Here is a 20478-nt window from a genome sequence, read left to right on the forward strand (position 1 = left end):
TAGACTTAACGAAAATGCAACAAAGTGACGCAAAAACGCTTAATTACGTTGTTATTCGCTATAATGACGTCTAATCGATGGAGAGGCGCGTATAAAATCAGCCGCGATATAACGCATGACTTATTACATGTAAGTGACGAACGCATACCAGTAAGCCAACGGGTTGCAAATTATATCCGGTTAATCGTCAATCGGCTTTCGCTACTACATCGCATTCTTCATTGGACATTAAAAGAACTTCAATTAATATTAATAACTGCACGACATATAATACGTCGTCTATTTTTAAAAGCGCGAATTAAAACGACACGTGTTCGTCACAATAGATTTATTTAATAAAAGTTGTGTCACTTTAATTTCATTATTATTATTATTTTTTTTAATTAATCATCGATGAGAATAAAAATTGTTAAAAAATAATATCCCACGTAATTTAATGTACCTACACTCACCGTCAGGAATGGCGTTCGTGGTGCTGCGACGGCGGCTAGCGTACGTGATCTTGGCGTGGTGTCCATCGAATTTCACACAAAGCGCGCGCGTAAATGTGTCGCAAAGTACCGATCATAGAGGACTGACAAGAGGGAAGTCACGTACGCCAGCCGCCGTCTCCGCTCGCCGCAGCAAATGCCATATCTGCCTTTCAGGGTACAATTATTGCGACAAGCGCAAAACGATTCCACGTCTATTTTTTTACACGCTCTCGCAAGTAAGCTGGTCTTCGTTATTCAGCAGTAAAATTGCACTTGTATCATTAAAGTAAGACACGTTTCTTTGAACGTTATATCGCGGCTTGGGAAAGAGCGTCAGGTTCTTGACAGATTGGTATATATTGGCAACGCCCCTCGTCTATGGTTGCTCATCTCGGCGCTACTCTCGATGCGATCTACTTAACGAACGAGACGAGGCGATATTAACGAAGACAAAAAGCCCCGATCGGAGAAGAGGCTCGTAAACGGATTTTCTGTCGACTGCAGCCGCTTCTCGGAAATCACCCGGTACGGCGGCTTCCATCGGCGAGATCGCGTCTTACCGTCGGCGTTTCTTCTGTCGCCGGCATCCTTCCAGGATTTTTACCCCTCTCGCCACCGCCGATCGTTTTCTCCCTGTTAATATTTTTCCCCCCGATTCTATTCGCTGAGCCAGCAGAACGGAAGATCGCGCCGTAACGACGCGATATCTCGCCGATGAAAAGTGAAACCGGGCCTCTTGCATTGTTGGGAAGCGTGGGAATCGAGGATTAAAATAAAGAATTGTCTCATGCGCTGCCGCTTTTGTTACTTTGTGTATGCACGCGAATTTTGAGATAGCTAGCGGGGGAAAAGAAAAAAAAAGAGCGCGGCGCTAACTTAATAAATTCGAAATTATCGCGAGTAACAAATTAATCGAGCCGGTTTTCAACGAAGGGGAACGAGAAGTGGGTGGTAGAAGAAAACGTGCGAAAAGGGGGCAGGGGGCAGTATCGGAAGCCCGTGAAATCTCGATAATCCACGCCGCGATAGCTTCGGCATTCCCACAAATCTCGATGATCCTGGGTTCGCAGCCCGATCGCTTGTATATCATGATCACCGTCGGACGTATTGTGCGGCCACAAAAATGTATATTGCCTGTCGCGGCGAGAGATTGAAGCGTTTCTTGCTAGGAATCTAACGAAGCATAAGCGCGCCTTTTTGGTCCCGGCCTGTATCGCCGTTGTTCTTGCCGCGGAACTTTTCGCCACCCAACGGTCCCACGCTAACATTGGTTCTTTTGCAACAACGCCGATCGAGTCTTTACTTCTTTCGCAAATAAAAATATATATATATTTTTTTTTCAGCGGTTGAAAGAAAAACGGCGAATTTTTCAAATTTATCAACATTTAAAAATAATTTTACGCGCTATGACGTGTCTGTATTTAAAAAAAAAGAAAAAAGAACGTAAAGAATTAGAATCCGGAAAATCACAACGATAAGTCGCGCGAAGCACCATGTAAGATATTATACATAAATCTGTAATTCGTAAAACTATTAAATACAAAATAGCTTTTTTTAATGCAAAAAAGCAAAAGTCACCCGCAAAACGTACGCTCTGTAATGTCCAGTCAGATAAAAAAAAGATTAACGTTATAAATTCCGGGTTACAAAAAAAAAAGAAGCAGTTTCCGCAGGTAGCACTACTACAGTAGCACACTTTTTTTGCGCGTCCGTTTTATTTTATCATGTAAAGTTGTCACCTCTGGGACCAGAAGCTATCCTTTCTTAAAAATATATGTTTTTTTTTTTTTTTTTTTCAACCGATAGGAGCGAGTCTGGTGAACAGTATTCAACGATGAGAATTATAAACGATGATGACGAATATTTATGACTACGTGTTTATGATTTGACTATTTTACAATGCAGGTCAGCTGCAGTGGCTACTTGTGAAAAACGCTACCCCGCAGACTGCGCTGAAAAGAAAATTTAAGAATAGCTGTGCCTGTCACATGGTGGCATCATGGGGGCTTTTTGGTATTCCCTCGTTTTTATTCTTTTTTTTCTTCTTAAGAAGATTAATTGCATTATAATAAAAAGAAAAAAAAATTAAAATAAGCATGTTGTTAAAAAAAAGTAATAAATCTGAAACAAATGACCGAGGAGAACTTCGTGACGGAATCTACTCTAAATTTAACATTCTGGATTTTCGCAGACTGAATCGGGAATTATTTTTAGTGATCGACGTGGCCATTAATTCTTGTGAGAAAATTCTCTGTTACGATTCGATGATGCGAATCGCCACCGTCGTCGACAGAACAGTCCGCTGCACATCGAAAGTAGCTTCTGCATTGCAAAATCAGGTCGCGGTAATAGTGTTTTAATTTACGTTAAAATAATTTTTAAGTATACATATAATATATATTTTTTAAATATTTTTTGTCTTTCAATAAATAAGTTTCGAAATATATTTTGGTCCTTGAAAAAAAAAAAAAAAAAAAAAAAAAACATACTTTAGAATACAATATGACTAGTCAAAAGACTACAATGTAGAAAACGGAGAAAAATATATTCCGTATTTCTATTATAATGTCGGCCTTTAAAATAATTCTTGGAAAGTGACCGAACAAGAAAAATGACTTGTGAGTATTACACCAATAAAAGCGCATGTAAACTGGACGGGTGCATAGAAAACTTTCAATTGATTGAATTTTTAAAACATTTACAGCTAACACAGTTATTATTATTAACAGATATATTCATGACACGCCTTTTCATCATTTACTTTCTTCAAGTTTATGAGCGAGACAATAGTAGAATAAATCAGCATGATACTTGCAGTCTAACTTTAGTGGAATCCTCATTGTTTTAGAACAAAAGATGGTTTCAGAAATAGAACCTTACATTTTTCTTTGCGAGACGGAACAATGTTAGAGAAAAAACGTTTAAAAAACATAAGATATCATTGTTTTATATAGGATAAAAAAAATAAATCATTAAAAAAAAAAAATTCTAAACTTAAAAAAAAAAGTTGCTACGTTAACTTTTTACAGAAAAACGAATTGTTGCCATTTAAAGACTTCTTCAAAGCAGAGAAACGTCGCTAAATAAAATGTTCTTTAAATGTAAAAAAAAAAAAAACCATACATTGTTAGAAGCAACTAATCAAAGATAAGTTATGATATGAAATATACACAACTCGAATTTTATTGTAAGTTGTAACAAATTGCTTTCATTGTAGAATAATGGATTGCCTTTAGCTTTGTATTACGTTTCATCTTTTCCGTTAATGACAAACATCCGTTGGATCCCCTGCTGCTTAACCGTTATTTCTTTGATGGAGTTATTTTCTGCACATCTTAGTAGATATAACGAACAAAATAAAACTCGATGCGCTACTGTTTTTCTATAATTTATCAAAGTTAAATTTGTTTAATTAGAAATATAATTTCTTCACTACGCGCCAAATCTGATATTTTTTAATAAAAAAACAAGAAAAAAATAGAAGCAATAAAATAAAGAGATATTTACTGAAAAAATTTCAATGAAATAATTTAAATATACTTTATACTTTCAATTCTCTATTACAAAAGTAAACTTTAAAGTATCTGATCGATGTTGGAAACGATTTAAGGCTCGTACTTTCTCTAATAAATATTTATAAATTGCAGTTGTAGTTCTAAAACGTTTCCAGTATGGTTTTTTATTTTTAAATTCCAATCAGAATAGGTTAAATAGGAGGTTCACTTCTTTATATTCTTCGTTTTCGGGTTGCGAAATTTAACTACCGACAACATTGACTGCGGAGTTCAAAGGCTCCCGCAGTTCCGCTAGTATGAATCTGTCAACATCGTCGTAAGGATAACGCATAGAGATCCCTCCGAGCGTTGCAGAAAGATCGAAAAATGAATAGGTTATTTAACAGCAAAAAATCGGCACCTTTACAAATAAAAAAATGCGCCGTTATGAATGGCTTTGCCACGTCTTTTTCATCGAAGACTGAATAGTCTGAAAAGTGGCCGATACCCAAAGTTTTCCGGCAAAGTTTTCCGGAGCCTATTTTACTTGAAGCATTCCGCACATTGTATTAATTCTTCATGCAAAATAATATTAATATCGCGAAATAAAAATTTGTATAATTATTAAAGTATAAAGAAACGCGGCCAAAACCAAGTGATTTAGAAATTCCGCACCGATTCATAGCACGAGAAAATTTTATAATTCTCAAGCGCAACTGCCCGCAAGTGAGATGATTAATTTTTCTTTATGCAAGACGCGACTTGTTATTTATTAACCACGTTCTGCCGTTGAGAATACATCCCGCTGTTAATTGACGCTTACGCGAAGACCGATTACCGCAGTCGGAAGACACGCTGCCTGACAGATTAATTAATTGGCTGTTAATGATCCGACGCGCGCAGCCTTTCTAATAGCGAAAATTAGTCTAAACGGTTTCGGTTCGAATACCGACGATAATTGTCCAAAAATCATATTTTCTGAAGTAGGTTTATGGGGCCCGGGTGAATTGCGGCCGTTCTTACAAGTTATATGCAGTTCTTATTTATTTATGTAAAAGCGCAGGTATCGCTGAAGGAAACCAGAGGAAAGCCCGTAAAAGAAAAAGAAGATGATGCGAGGGTTGAATGCTTGTACGGGGTAGATTATTTATGGTGTAACGGTCTACGTCACTACTGTCCGCGTTGTCAGGTAGGCGGATCGAGTCTCGAGGCGCAATTTGCATCTGTTTGCAGGTTCTCGCCTCCGCCTTCTTTCGCTGGCTCATCAGAGAGCGATGTATATCGTTCCTCTTTCACGCCCGCGTACCAGCCGATCGCCTTTTTACACGCCGGATCGTCATTACCGTCCTGGCACACTTGATACCGTCCGATACGCCGCCTTTCTGTCACGGGGAAATTATCAAACCGACGTCGAACAAAAGTTTTTTCGGCGATCGCATCCGGGATTAATTAACGTCTTTTCCCTCGGCACGAAACATTGTAAAAGTTTAGTGGAAAATCGCTAAAGATGTGGAGCATTGGTCTAATTTTTAATAATGTCGTCGGTGGTACGCTTGGTTACGCCTTTCTTTCGTGAAATTTATTCCTTTGCACGGTCGACAAAAGGGAAATAAAAATATAATAGACGGTGATCCATCGTATCCGGAAACTTATGCCCGAAACCCACGATTCGTTCCATAAAATCTCAATTCGACGGAAAATAGCGCAACAAGGAAAAAGTGAAATGTCTGCTTCCGTGCGCCGGGTGGTGCTGATCCTCCATCAATATTTATTATTACCCTATTTGTGCATTACCCCTGCGTAACTTTTTTGCCAAACGGAAGGCTGACCGGAGACGACACGCATTTACCTCTGAGTTCGTGCTCGAATGTCCGAGACCCCCGTCTGCGTGGGATCGGGCGCGTCACAACGTTACATTTTCACTGAATTTCGCTCGTGGGAGGTCGAGAAGGTGCCCCGTCGCGTCGAAACAAACTTCTTAATGTCTTTATACCCGATTGTTGGGTTCTCCTAAATTTCCGCGAATAAGACCGATTCCTCGGCCATACTCTCGCCATTTGGTGGCGTCGTTAAAGTCTTTTTACCGCAATCTGTGAAAAATATTTTTTTCGGACAAGGCCACGTCGAATCTCCATCGGCTCGTTTCGACGAGAAAATAATTGCCTCGCGTCAAAACGGATCAGCGAAATCCTTGAAAAATATACGCACCTCTTTTATCGAATATACTAAATTACTTTAATACGTTAATACGACATTGTCTATTATTTTATTAATTTTAACAAAGAATGTAAAGAATACGCTCAGCTGTTTAATAAATGGCTGAATATATTGTTGAAATAATTTTCTGGGGGATCCGTATTTTACGTTATTTAAGGTGGTTAATTACTAAAGGAAACCAAAACGATCGATCACCGCCTTACGTCATCGCCGCAGCTATTGTGTCGCATCCTGTTTCAGTCGTGCATTGTCATTTCCCCGATAGATTGGAACGGAGCTCCCTAAAAAAAAAGGAGGGAGAGAGAAAGAGAGAAAAAGAGAGAGAGAGAGAAACCAAAACAAAAAAAAAAAAAAAAAAAAAAGATGCAAAAATCTCAAAGTAATTCGCAATCATGCGTGAACAGCTGACACTGAAGATTAGGTGAACTACGCGCCTCGCACCGACGATTTGCGCTAAATCGCTTTACCTGGCTTGACAACGCAAGAAGTGCAGAAACCTGTGCCCGAGCGATGACGTCGGAATAAAACCCGGCGCTGAGGAAAAAAAATTACGCCGGTTTTCTCCCATTACCTTAATTGCGCGCCATGATTTTTTATGGCGTTTACCTATAAATTTCGAAAACGTTTAGCGCGACGATGCGGAGTTCTGCCTGCTACCTTGAACATTCTCTCTTATCTAGCGCTTCGTTCCTATTTCTAGACGTCACGATAGAAGAAATCGCAAAATTGGACTCACCCTTACGTTCATCGAGAAACAACACGCACGGCGTACAAGCATGGAGCACACTCGTAAAAGCGCGGTAATAAAGTCGCTGAAGATGCCCATCGTTTGGTACCGCTTGGGCGTGAATCAGAGGCGTGGTGAAAGGCCTAGCGGCGTTCGCGATTGGTCGCCGTCGACGATGGGCACCAGTAGCTAAGGACCGTGGGTCAATCTTACTGTTCCATCAACTCCGTTTCTACCTCAAGTATACGATATTCCTGCTGAAACCCCGCAGTACGGGGAGAACTACCTGTGCCTCCGCTGGTGGGAGTGCCTGAACATCAGTTACCCTGGTACCGCATCCCCAATGCTCAAGAGATTTAGTAAGGATCAGCGCGTCGATCGGTCGACATCGATTACCAGTGCGGGTAAAACGCATGTTATCGCGGCCATTCGTCGGAACCGTGAAGATAAAAAAAAAAAATTCGCGATTAAATCCGAGAGAGAGTTGAGCTCCGACGGAACTGGACTCCCATCGTTCAAATGTAAAAAATTAAAATGAGAGACCGTTCTACGAATATACGTTCAGTGCTCGTCTGTGTGACCCGTTCCGGGACCACCGAGTGAGTTGCAACTAAGCGGGCCGCGCAGGACAGAGCATTGTGAGATTATCGCCGAAAAGAAGAGTACCGCCGATATCGTTACCGCGAAAAACTGGATGACGTGCGGTAGTGAGGTTCGTAACATTCGGTGCCGAACTAAAGTCATCGTAACTAATTTGCGGCTCGGCTGAGATGACGGTTACCACTAATTTCTCGATGATGCGACCATGTTTCACTGGATATTCCTTTCAAGGTATGCCTTTCGTCATAATTGACGATGTATTATTGCCTAAATAGCCACCGCTAGTTTTAGAAAATACGTAGAGCTAGCTCGAAATTATTTTACGAATTATTATACATAAAATTATCAATCACAAAGTCTCCAAAAATATTATCAGGCGTGTTTCAATGGTTAAAAATATTTATAATATTAGAACGTTAAAAATAAATTACACATTCTATAACAATCTTGAAAAAAAAAAAGAAATATAAAAAATAAAATTAACTGAAAACAGTTTTATTTCAAAACACGCAAAAATTTTTTTAACAGGTAATTTCTTCAAAGAATTTCAGACAATCGTCGAAAACGAACAAAACGTTCGAATTGCAGTTGACCATAAATTATGAAGTCTCCTGTCATACAACAAAGTCATTTTTCTTTATCCTTGGTCCATTGACATGTTAATTGCATAGAATTTGTCTTTTTACTTGGGTTTTGTGCTTTTTAAAGAACAAAGAATTTTATCAACAAAAAAGGTATCTAAAATAAATGTGCTTTTAAATTTAAAAAGAGTTTTGTCATATGCATGTAATTTAATTTTTACTGTTACTCAAAAACGGTAAGAGTACGTATTTCTGTTTGATAATTCATGTATAACTTCGTTTCACACATATTTAGACTTTGTTCAACTTGTCATTTATTGCGTCATAAATTTTAACGCATTGTTACCTGACTTTGAAGATGTATCTTACGTTACTCGGAATAGATTGAAGAAAAAAAAAAAAAGAAAAAAGAAAAAGAAAAATTACAGTGTAAAGCTGAGAAAAAAGATATGTTGCGGACGCATCGTTCAATCGCATATGGGGAACAGCGCTTAACAACGAGGTTTGTAATATTAAATAACGCGATTCCGTCAAGTGTCCCAAGTAATTAGCGCGTGCAATTAGTCGCTTGATGATTTACCAGTATGAGGAGAGACGCGAAAGCGTGTGCTCGCGGAAATCACGACGGTAAACGACGGCGGACGATTAACACTCAACCCAACGAATGCACTTCCGTAAAATCCGCGCATAGAAATTTTCAATGACGGTCATTAATTATTTCATCGCGGTGCGCAAGGATTTTTTTTTTTTTTTTTTCTTTTACCTGCGATTCCGTCATTATAATGATTTATGAGTCTCTGTTCGGTGCAGGTAGGAGGGGCTTTTCCTTGTTCTCAAAAGCGCGTTTCAAGCCGAAGTCCGAACCGGCCGAAAGACGGCGGAAAGTTCGGATTAATGGGAACCTCGGGGTACCCGCCTTGACTTGTTAATTGAATGATCCATTAAATTAATGGTTAATCTCGCAGGGAGCGCGATCACGGGCGTTCGCATTCGCGCGGTTTTTCGTACACGTCGATTGCACTCGCGGCGATGCATGGCTGCGATTACGCAAGTGTCCTGCGCAATCAAATAGCGGTTTCCTTTTTCTGCGGACGCTTTTTTTTCTTTTTTCTTTTTCTTTTTTTTTTTCTTCCACCGGCCGCGTCAGTCGAAGCCTGCTTACCCTTTGTCTCGCGCGACAAAGTGTTTTACGCGGAAATGTGTTTAATTACAAACGAAAGCGTGCGACCGTACCCGGTCGCGTTTCCCGTCTCCCGATGACGATAACACCGTCGGCGATAACGGCGATGCCACCGTTTTCCCTACCTCCGAGAGGCGATTGTGAAAGCGCGACAATGCGCGGCCGCTTATCGCGATTCGATCGTTATTCCTATTAAAAATTAACATGTTTTGCTTATGCAAAGAATTTACTTATAATACCGGCGACGTTTTGCATCCAGATTGGAAAAGTGAAAGCCGCGCGGGATCAATCGTCCGCTTCCTGTTCGCCGCGAGATCTCTAAAACGATTGATAATTCGCCGACGCGCGGCGACCGCTGTAAACCGCAGAATTAATTTGATCTGCGTCAATGCGCGTTGACACGAGTTAGCATCTCGCCTTGTCGATAGCCACGGAAATAATACGCGTTTTGTTAATTTTACACAAAAACCGCGGGTGACTGTTTAAAAATAAAATTACGATAAATATTCGCGTTACGTCTCTTGCATTATTGATGTGAATTATTTGGCGCAATCCTTATGCAATTACGCGAGGCAAGGCCACGCCGTTTCGCAACCCGCTCTCTCGGAACATCGGTTTAAATAAGCGATTAAACATGAATAAGACCGACGGCTAATACGTCGATCGCGTTAACAATATGCACAGCGTGTTGTAACTATAATAAGTATTCGCCGTTAACGAAGAAAACGTATCGATCGCCGTCTCGCCTGGACGGTCTGATTTTTCGTCGCGTTGTCATTGGGATTCCCTTTTTTCTACGATCACCGCGTCTTGTATGAGCGAGCGCGTTTTTCTTCGATGTCGAACGTGCGATTGCGCGTCACCTTCTTGCCTCTCTAATTGTACAGCTCATTATTGTCGACTTTACTACATGATCGTAATTTTATCGTTCTAAAGCAGTCATTTCTCAAAACGTCGAAAGCTGTCCCGGGACATACGAATTAGGCGTGCATCGCACGTGAGACAAACAGCGGCCGGGAACGACAACAAAACGACGAATAACACGGGAACATTAGAAGACTCGAAAGCTTCTTTATAATTTATCGGTTACTTTTCGGAAAATTATCGGAGAAGGTCGACGAAGAGACGGCACGTTTCAAACATTCGAACAGAGTACGGTCTGTTTATATCTCGCGAAAAACACACACGGCGATTAAATTATATTGTATTATATTATATTCGAATTTATATCTTTTTGGGACCGCTCGGGTTTCAATCCGGACTCGCTCGATACGATAAAGAATTCGTTTGAATTCACGACATATGCTTATTCGACACAGCAAAGGTCGAAGTTAACAAAAATTCAAATTAAAGCCCAACTTGCATCCTGCAGATTTCGTAAATAAATAGCGATGCGTGTCACGCCGCGCTACTCGCGTTTATATATTAAAAAATTTTTTTTTTTTTAACGCGCGTTCTAAGTTCAATAAAAATCTGCGGCGACTCTTGCCAGGGAACCGTCCGCGTTCTTTCTTTCTTTTTTTTTTTTTTCTTTATAGATCAGGGCCAAGTTCGTCGTCATGTAACGCGAAATTAAATAAGCCAAGCAAATTATACGCTATCATTGTTGTGCGTCGTAAACCGCGCCAGGATTTATTGGACTTATCGGTAGTTACGGCGTGGTCGCTTATACGCTACAGTCACCCGCGCCTATAACTTTTCCTTTTTTTTTTTTCCTCTCTCTCTCTTGTTCTCTTCGTCCTGTTCTCTTTCTCCGCCTCTCTTCTTCTCTTCCGCTTCGGGAGAACGAGAGAGAGAAAGAGAGAGAGAAAGAGAAGTCGAATCAAGCACGCGGTACAGCGATAAATCCAGACTGCTCTTTATACACCGTCCAATAACCGTCCCGCCGCCACCTCGTCAACTGTCTCTTTCTCTCTCTTTTTTTTCTCTTCTTCTTAACTTCCGGTGGATATGGAAATTACAATCCGATTAAAGGAGAAACTACTTTGCTACGTCTCTCTCTCTCTTTCTTTCCGAAAAACGGTCGAAATAAGAAGAAAAAGGATAAATTCGAAAAAGGGACTGGCTATTGTTAACTTTTAATGATATTCCCAACGTCTACTTCGGATTTCAGTAATGGAAGCGATAACAGGAGGAAGTGTACCGCTTGTTGCAGACATAGGATCAATACCGGGCCAGGGTCGCGTAAATCAGCTCGGTGGTATCTTCATTAACGGACGGCCGTTGCCTAATCACATCAGATTGAAAATTGTTGAGATGGCCGCTGCAGGAGTGAGACCGTGCGTGATATCGAGGTACTGTATCGGATTGCGAATCCTATCCCGGATATAATTTTTTAACTACCTTTTTTTTAATATAAAAATATAAGTGCTCATCATGCGAAATCTAAACTAATTTATCTATTGAGAGTAGACAATTGAGGGTGTCCCATGGATGCGTGTCGAAGATTTTGAATCGCTATCAGGAGACCGGTAGCATCAGGCCTGGAGTCATCGGCGGCAGCAAACCACGCGTGGCCACCCCGGAAGTAGAAGCGAGAATCGAAGAATACAAGCGCGACAACCCGGGTATGTTCTCATGGGAAATCAGGGATCGACTGATCAAAGAAGGCATCTGCGAGCGCAGCAGCGCGCCGAGTGTGTCTGCAATTTCTCGACTACTCAGGGGTCGCGATTCTGAAGACGACGTTAAACTAGGTGACGGTGAGAAGTTCTGCGATTGCTATTAGTGTGGCGAGAAAAATCCGTACAGTTAGATTCGGAGTGCAAACTACATCCGAAAAGCGCATAAAAAATCATTTCTTTGACAAGTAACATACATATGCATATACTTATATATTTTATATGTATATTCTCGTATCGAATCATTATTTTATTTCTTATTTTTTTTTTTTTTTAAAGAATTTTTACTAAAAAATTTGAAGTATTACCACAAAAAAATTTTCTAATCAAAGATTAATTTGGTCTGTGCTCCAAATTAGTATATTAATTCAAATGAATTTTTTACGGTATAAAAATTTTACATTTCTTACGAAATTAGTTAATACTTTAGGGCACGAATAGAACAGCTCTTTTTTTTCTCGCGTTATTACTTCAATGCAAACTACTTGCTTCGCGAGTTCTTAAAAATTTTTTCGATTGGCCACGTTAATGGCGGCGGCAAGGTTTCTGAGCGGGTGCCTATCAGCCCCCTCAGCTGCCCGAGTTTCTTCTCGCGTCCTAACAGAGATTGATGATTGCCGGCGAATCGGCGAATCGGCCCGACGTCGAGTATCCTTGCATGGAATTGGATTATAACGACATCGGCTCGCATAAGAGATTGAGCCTCTCGTTCATTACACGACCTCTCTTAAAATTGAATTAGTCGCTTTTCATGATTCTTACAAAATCGGCAACGCGTTACAATGTAATTTTGTCAAAATTATTCCCTAGTCCTAAAAGAAAAAAAAAAAAATAGCGGCAATTTTATTCCGTCGTTCTGCTTTTATATTTCCCGAATATAAAATCTCGTTCAATTAAAAAAAAAAATTTTTTATTTTACTAGCGTTTTAAATGTTTCATAGACAAGTTAAAGATAAAAAAAAAATTATTACTTTACGTAAAAATTTATAATTTCATGATACGTGCCGGACACCCACTATTGACCCACTTTGGTTCACAGAAATCCGAGAATATCGCGAGCGTAGAGGATTTCGCGCGGTGAAAGGATCTCGCGTTTGCGATACGCCCCATCACTTGGCCCACACGATGGACCACCGTGCGGGATCTACTGCTCACTCGGGCAACGGTGAATGAGTAAATTAAACGCTCGCGTATTAATCGATCGTGCCTGAGTTTCTCGGTGTCGGAAATTGCCGGTTCGCCTCCGGTGCGCCGCGGTCAGATCGTCTCCCTCCAGTAGCTGGATCGGCCGCAACCGTCCGACGGGCTCTGTAATCTTCTCACCGCCTGGTGCAAAGCCCACGTGTGTTACGCGCGAGCCCCGTACGGCAAGCTGCGCGTAAAATGTGGGGCCTTACACGCGCGCGAATATCGAGGAGAATCGACGAAGGACGTGCGTCTTCTAACGCCTCGTGGATAAATCGAGATTTTACCTTTTCTACGCTTCGAGTCTAAGACCGAAAGCCATAATCCCGAAAAAAAAAAAAAAAAAAAAACTTTAAAGTACGGCTGTAATAATTTTCTGTGTAAAGTAAATCGAATCGCGCACGGCCCGTAATCAAAATTGATATAAATCCGGTGAACTAAGAGGCATATTTAAAAATTCCAATTTGACAGGCGTTGATAAATGAGCGCCACACTTGTGGGAAGTTCGAAGGGGAGAATCTAGAATTTCGCTTGTGTGTCTCAGAGAAATTCCCACCGAACGTGGATACAAATTGGTACGAAAGTGAGGAGGTCTTCCCTACGCTGACAAGACAAATGAATTGTGTACAGACACGAATTCATCCCGGGGTCGTCTGAGAAGCTGCTAAGTCGGCGAAAGATAAAAGGGGCCGTGGTTAGGGGAGGGGAAGGAGGATTCCTTGCGTCTGTAAGTCGATCGGCCTGGCGGGCCGAGAGCTCCTCGAAAAAAATAGAGAAACTAGGGCAGAAATAACACGACCTCGCAGAGGGGGCGAAGAATGAAAAGGGACACCGTCTATTAAATGCCCACGAATGCCGCGAACGTTACGAGTCGACCTGCCGTCGAGATGAAGTGACGCCTTTGTTCGGCGAACGTGTCAGATTGTTTTTCTCGCATATGAACCGCGTCGCACGGTATAAGTATGCGTGCTAAATCGTAGTGTCAACTACGCGAAAAAGGCATGCGACACTTTAACAAACGTTACGGATTGACCCCACAAGAGCAAATGATAAAGACGATTCTCGCGCGGTCTGCGCTCACGTGGACAGTGATCTGTTTTACAATTATTTTTATATTAAATATTTTTAAATTAAATAAAACGTAAAAATCTGTATAAAATGTACGAAATATATCGGCAGCATGCACGAGCAATGTCTACTTAAACGAAAAGTATCGACTACTATTTTTTTTTTTTTCTTCTTTTCTTTTCGATTGTTTTATTTTTATCACTCGATACTCGATCACGCGATATTTAATTATTTCGCTTCCGGTAGGAAGGAAGTGATTGCCTACTAGGTACGTCCTGACGGGACTTTCATCGGGGCTATTTCTGATTGTACATTACAACATGAACGCGGGGCACGATCGCGCGGGCTTCAGGTTCGCCGGTACACGTCGCCGGTCGCACTATTTCCATCCGCGTGCGGATAGGTGTCGGTGAATTCAAGAAGAACACGACAAAGAGAGGAGGAGAAAGGGGAAAGCGAGCGAGAAAGAGAGCAAAATGATCTAAAAGCGGAGGTGGATGAAAAGAAGGCACGACGACGGGCCGGGAATAGAGCCCGTGTCGAATTTGCATTAACGCGACCCGTCCTGGCGTCAGGCGTCGTCGCCCGATTAGTCGCGCGCCGCGTAAACTCGAGTCCCGAGAAGCTGACGACAATCCCGAAATGCATCTCCGCTACGGATCGCATCGGGGAAGCGCACGCGGAAGCAAAAAGTCCTCGCCGTATCTTCAACGTCTGCGTATCACGTGCTATCTCGCCGCGGCTAGGAACGCGCGAAAGAATTCCTATTTTCAGAGCCCACTTGCACATCCGCCACGTTTTTCGTTATATTTAGAATAAATATATGCTTAAGTTGCACCTAACGTTTTCCTCATTACTCTTACGCCTGCCGCAGGAAAAACAAGTTCCGGATCCGATTGCGAGAGCGAGCCGGGAATCCCGCTAAAAAGAAAGCAGCGGAGGAGCAGAACTACCTTTACGGCTCAACAGCTGGACGAATTGGAGAAGGCATTTGAGAAAACTCAGTACCCCGATATTTACGTCAGAGAGGAGCTCGCCCAGAGGACGAGACTATCGGAAGCTAGAATTCAGGTCTGGTTTAGTAACCGAAGGGCTCGATTGCGAAAACACATTTCATCGTCGACATCCGCGGGATACGTCGGTTCCGTAGCTTACCCGGCGAGCTACGTCATTCACCCACAAGCACCGCCTCATCCTCACGCCGGAGCAGCCATACCACCAGGTCATCCACACCCACATCCGCATTCGCACCCTCAGAGCTTGCCAGACGCCGCATTCTCTTCCGGTCAAGGTATGAATAATAATATTTAATAAAATATTCTGACTTAATTTTAACTTGACAATAAATTTCTCGTACGAAAATGAAATGATCGCAACTATGTTCTATTTTAGTTTCGGAATTGTATTCGTCTCATCACGCATCCGTGACGCACCAACTTGCGGACTCGACGCGATTACCGTCAACCGTCGGATCGACCTCAACTTATAGCTTTCCAGCCGCGGTGACGTACCCGAATTTATCGGTTTTGTCACCGGCCTCGTCTACGACGGCTCACATGGCCCACCAAGCAGTGTCGACGTCGTCTACCTATCAGCAAGCGAGCAATCATCAGTTGCCGCCGACTCCAAACTCTCTCGTTACGATGATGGGCCCAAATTCTGGTAACTCCACCTCGGCCCCTGATCAATTGACCTCGTCGGAACTGCCGATCAGCTCGGTCTCACCTCCTCAACCGCAGCCGCAACAGCCGCAGCCGCAGCCGCAGCAACAAACGCAACAACAAACCAGTCAAGGAACAACATCACCTTCGTGGAATCTGGCGATTACTGCCAGCGGTAGCCGAGTTAATTTATCGAGTCCGCCTACGAGTCTGCAGCAACATCACGCATACACCGCTCATCCTCATCAAGCTTTCGCTAGCCCTTACACCGCGCAAAGTTTCCAGCAACCACCTAGACCTGCGCCGCAGCCTTTTTGGTATTAAAAATTATAGTTTCTTCGCTACAGCTATTTAAAAAATATTTTTTAATGATTTTAATGATTAACAGTTAAATAGTTAAATTAAGTTCTTATCGAATTCGTAACGTACCTACTATAAGGGAAAAATAATAATAATAATTTAACCTATTAAGATAATTTAAGTCAAATTGATTTCTTCAAAGATAAAAAAAACAAAAAAACAAAAAAAAAAACAAAAAAAAAACAAAAAAAAACTCATATGATGCATACACATGTAAGTTACGATTGTATATTATATACATATTGTTATGCTGAAAAGAAAGAATCTTATTCTCGTAAAGAGAAGGTGGAAGAAAGATCTAAGGATGTGGTGAACTAAATTGAGCAGAAGATTAAGATGGAACGAAGCTAGCAAGTTTGTTCCTGAGGAAGATGCGTTTCGAGGACATGTCGAGATGGCAGTCTGAAAAGGAGGGTCAGAGTTACCCCAGTGATAGATGCGGCTCTAAGTTCGCGATTCTTACGGACTGATTTCTCGCCGACGAAATGTTATACGAGTCTCAATCGAACTACTAAACGATCACGGCTAACAAATTATCATTAACAAACTCTCGAGAGGTAACAATCTGTCGGCGAAATTGATAATGTTGAAAAAATGGTACAGGACTCCAGTCGTGCCGTCGAGTCTCCGCGAGAAGTTTGTATTTGTCAGCTTCTAATAAAAATCAGTCTCTTCGTAAAAGGAGCATGTAGTCATTTTATGTACGGGAGTGCAGTGAAACTTGTGAAAGAGCGCAACAATATATAGACATACATAGTTATTTAACAATTGTAGCTGAACATTACATAGTGAAGTGTTATGTATAAGTAGGCTCCGAGACGTCACTCGCATTTTATAAATAACAGAAAGTTACGCCGTATAAAGATTTATTAATATTCGTTGAATATCTTACAAAAGGAAAAAAAAAGAAAAAAAAAAACCAATTGTAAGTACTCTTTTCGGTTTGTGGGTTTCTATATTTTAATTAATTAATTTTTAACTGTTTTTTTTTCAACGCCTTACGTTTACAGTGCGACCAAAAATCTAGCTTTTAAATTGTAAATATGTACAACTCTTTTATTATTTTACGCGTACAAGCAATATTACTTGATTGCACTGGTTTTTTAAAATGCGACCAATTTAATTAGTTCGCTACTCACGTGCATGCCCATGCGAATTTATTAATTAGATTAAATAATCGAATGGCGAAAACAGTTTTTGCGTAATAATTATTATACAGATTTGTTAATAAGATGCAAGCAGAAATATAAAAAAATGTTCTATATTTAATATTTCATTTCTTACGGACCTAAGTGAAAAAGAAAAAAAAATAAATACGATAGAATTATGACTTTCTAAAATTATTGAAGACTAATCTTTAATTTAGAAAGTAATTTTAATTGTTATTCTGGTAGATTAATAAAACGTGTCGATATTCCAATTATTAAAAATAATTTAGCAGCATTTTACTAAATAATAACGAATATATATTTGCGACTTTCGTTCGATCGCGGCCACTTGCGTTCTACTTTTCGTCTTAGTTGTGATATATCCTGTGAGCGAGTATAAGCTTCTTTCTTTGCGTTCTAGAGGGACAGATTCAACATTCTAATTCCCTTCTGTTCTAACTTAAGAATTAGCACTTATTAAATCGGAAAGTATTCCCGCTACGCCGATACATCGCATACTTCACATAAAATGTGAATTTCGTAATACTTATTAAATTGCGCTAATTATTTTACAAATGAATGTTTTACCGTTTGTTGCTTCTCTCATTTAGCACGCAACGAGAATTTTTTTAAAGGTTTTTTTTCGTCCCTAACTCGTTTTAAAGCCTGCTTCTATCTCTGTTTTCGTCTTCGCTTTTGTCTCTGGTAATGCAATTATTACAAAAATTGTAGCTACGACGGATGTAATTAAAAAATAATAAAAGATGGCATTCTTGCCTTGCGTTACCATCATCGGATACAATTCTACGACGACATAATTGAATAAACCGACCGAGAGAGTAGTCAGCTGACCGAGAACGCTTACGTACTTTGTAGGATACAATTCCGCGAGCAGCGCCCACGGAATCGAAAAAAAACCATACGCTCCGAAACCCTGCAATTAAATATGATTTTTACCCATCTACGGCAAATATAATTAACAATAATTAACATACTTTTTTTCACAAAACGCTCTTTCGAGAAACTAGTTTATAGAAATTAATTTGATTCAAACTTCTAATAAAATTATATTTTAATTATTTTTATTATTGTCCTAAAAAAAAAAAAAAAAAAAAAAATTGTAACTACGTTTAACAAACGTGATAAATGTTGGAAAATATTTTTAAAATTATTTTCTTACTACGTAGAAGATGATACAAGCGACGGGTATTGCCGTAATTCTGGTACTCTCGTAGAATTGCAAATACAATATTAAAACGGTCCAAGAAATTGATATACCGACACCGGACACAATTGACATAGCACGACGACCCAGTCTAATAAAATTTTCAGTTTTATTTTAAAAGTTGCACGGAGTATTTATCTTTTTAAGCAATTTATATACTCTATAGTAATAAAAAATTTTCACGTACTACGTTCGAGATGATTAAACCACATTACCTTGTGTTACAACATGTGGCAATTATAATTCCTATTAATTGGCTAAGTCCAACTAAAGTGGTACTTAAAAAAGGATCCATCGTTATGTTGAGTACGATGAATACGTCGACGGTATAACTTAAGACGACATAACCACAAAACATCGTGAAAAAGAAATAAAAATTTAATATCACGAACGGCTTCCACACTTCCGGTAAAAGAATTACTCTCCGGATGCTTTTCAGCTTTTCTGCACTTTGCGCAAAGTACGAGCGCTTTTTCATCTCTTTACCCGTGGAGGAGTCAGATTGATTCTTTCGCGATGTTTCGTGATTCTTTGTCGCCTCAACGTAATTCACCATTTCAGCAAATTCGTCCTGAAACGCTTTCGTTTCCTCCCGCAATCCGCGGATTCGAAGTAAAGCGATTTTAGCTGCCTCTTTTTGACCTTTCATGAGCAAAAATTTAGGGCTCTCGCTCATAAAAAAAATATTACATAACACAAGAAGCACCGAGGGAACGATAAAAATCGCTGCTATCAACCTCCAATTATTCTTAAACAATAAATTTTTTTTAATTAGTTACAACTATAAATTATCGGAAATAAATTTACTATCATATTGCCGTTTTGCTTTTTAACAAAAAAAAAAAAAATTATTCTGTTGTAATACCTTTATAACATATCCGAGTAAATAAACCATTAAAATACCAAAAACCATCCCTATACTTGTACTAGTTCCGATAACTTGCTTCAACGAAGCTGTAGAAATTTCCTCAAAGTAAATATTAATAGAATATGCGCTAAAACCTACACCGATGCCTAAAAAAATTGAATAAATCAAAATTTAATTTTTATAAATAATTAGCACCTTATTATTCATCAACTGTTTGCAGAAAAAAAAAGTTGCGTCTTGACTTTTACGATTTCAGAAATAAATATTTTAAAAATAAATGGAGAGTTCGTCATTTTTCTCACCTGTTATAGATCTACCGACAAAAAGCTGTATTACGCTATAACTACTCGCAATCAGAGTCCATCCTATAAAAAAGCTTATACCGCTTACTATCATGGTGCAACGTCTTCCATAATTTAATGTGAGAGGACATAAGAAGCAACCGACAAGTCGAGTGAGAAATATAATTGAAGCTAAAGAAAAATCTCTCGAGTATTATATGCAAATATATACGTTTAGAATTTATTTATTAATATATTTACCAAATAAAGGTATCTCTTTTCCGTTTAAAACTATCGGCGATGTGTTATTCGTCAATACTGGAAGTACTACGGCGGAATATACTACAGTGGCTCCCAAATTAATTAAAGCCAAATTGCCAACAACGGTGTAAAAAAGCTAGAACAAATTTTATATCAGAGTTGATTAAAAAAAAAAAAAAAAAAAATACTTTGTTAAATTAAAAATTTTTTTATATAATTTTGTTATATGTATATTCGATATTTTGTAAGTCTTAATAAAATTTTAGATATGACGTACCAAATATAATTTTTCTTTTTGTACACTAAATGAGAGATACATTATTTTACGCGCTGTGTCACTGTCTCGTTAAAATCGGACTGCAAATTCACTTTTTTCTGTCTCTTACACAAAACAATTCCTTAACGTGCTGCTGTTGAAGTACTAAAATTTTTTTTTTCTTCAAGGTACAATGTTTTAAAAAAAAACTATTTTCTACTTTGCAATCAGCTAATAGACTACTTTTACAGTTGTAATTACATAATAAGAAG

General features: G+C 39.7%; 3 protein-coding genes across 6 annotated transcripts in view; 1 reads left to right on the top strand and 2 right to left on the bottom strand.

Annotated features, from left to right (window-relative positions):
* LOC139103540 (uncharacterized) overlaps positions 1-20478 on the bottom strand; it is a 52653-nt gene that overhangs the window by 24366 nt on the left and 7809 nt on the right. The gene's annotated exons all lie outside the window — the stretch shown is intronic.
* On the top strand, positions 7183-17391 carry LOC139103537 (protein gooseberry). Of its 4 annotated transcripts, none has more exons than XM_070658319.1 (5): positions 7183-7742; positions 11386-11566; positions 11685-11968; positions 15021-15437; positions 15539-17391. In XM_070658319.1, the coding sequence occupies exons 1-5, from the start codon at positions 7682-7684 to the stop codon at positions 16129-16131; spliced, it is 1536 nt and encodes a 511-aa protein (XP_070514420.1). In that variant the 5' UTR covers positions 7183-7681; the 3' UTR covers positions 16132-17391. The 4 variants fall into 4 exon arrangements, with proteins under 4 accessions (XP_070514420.1, XP_070514419.1, XP_070514421.1 ...); XM_070658318.1 differs by having other exon boundaries at positions 7185-7742; positions 11685-11974; positions 15539-17390; XM_070658320.1 differs by having other exon boundaries at positions 7185-7742; positions 11428-11566; positions 11685-11974; positions 15539-17389.
* On the bottom strand, positions 16456-20364 carry LOC139103539 (uncharacterized). Its single transcript, XM_070658324.1, has 7 exons — positions 20228-20364; positions 19951-20086; positions 19711-19881; positions 19406-19554; positions 18756-19288; positions 18496-18631; positions 16456-18249 (listed from the first exon to the last, which is right to left on the bottom strand). The coding sequence occupies exons 1-7, from the start codon at positions 20267-20269 to the stop codon at positions 17965-17967; spliced, it is 1452 nt and encodes a 483-aa protein (XP_070514425.1). The 5' UTR covers positions 20270-20364; the 3' UTR covers positions 16456-17964.

Source organism: Cardiocondyla obscurior, linkage group LG06, assembly GCF_019399895.1.
Source record: "Cardiocondyla obscurior isolate alpha-2009 linkage group LG06, Cobs3.1, whole genome shotgun sequence".
Lineage (NCBI taxonomy): Eukaryota > Metazoa > Arthropoda > Insecta > Hymenoptera > Formicidae > Cardiocondyla > Cardiocondyla obscurior.

Excerpts from the sequence above, each read along its gene's own strand:
- LOC139103537 (XM_070658318.1), top strand. The coding sequence starts at position 7,682 with ATGACGGTTACCACTAATTTCTCGATGATGCGACCATGTTTCACTGGA. Across the intron at positions 7,743-11,385 it reads CACTGGATATTCCTTTCAAG|TAATGGAAGCGATAACAGGA; the intron begins GTATGCCTTTCG and ends TTCGGATTTCAG. Across the intron at positions 11,975-15,020 it reads CGACGTTAAACTAGGTGACG|GAAAAACAAGTTCCGGATCC; the intron begins GTGAGAAGTTCT and ends CGCCTGCCGCAG.
- LOC139103539 (XM_070658324.1), bottom strand. The coding sequence starts at position 20,269 with ATGTATCTCTCATTTAGTGTACAAAAAGAAAAATTATATTTG. Across the intron at positions 18,632-18,755 it reads GCCACATGTTGTAACACAAG|ACTGGGTCGTCGTGCTATGT; the intron begins GTAATGTGGTTT and ends AAATTTTATTAG. Across the intron at positions 18,250-18,495 it reads CTTGTATCATCTTCTACGTA|GGTTTCGGAGCGTATGGTTT; the intron begins GTAAGAAAATAA and ends ATTTAATTGCAG.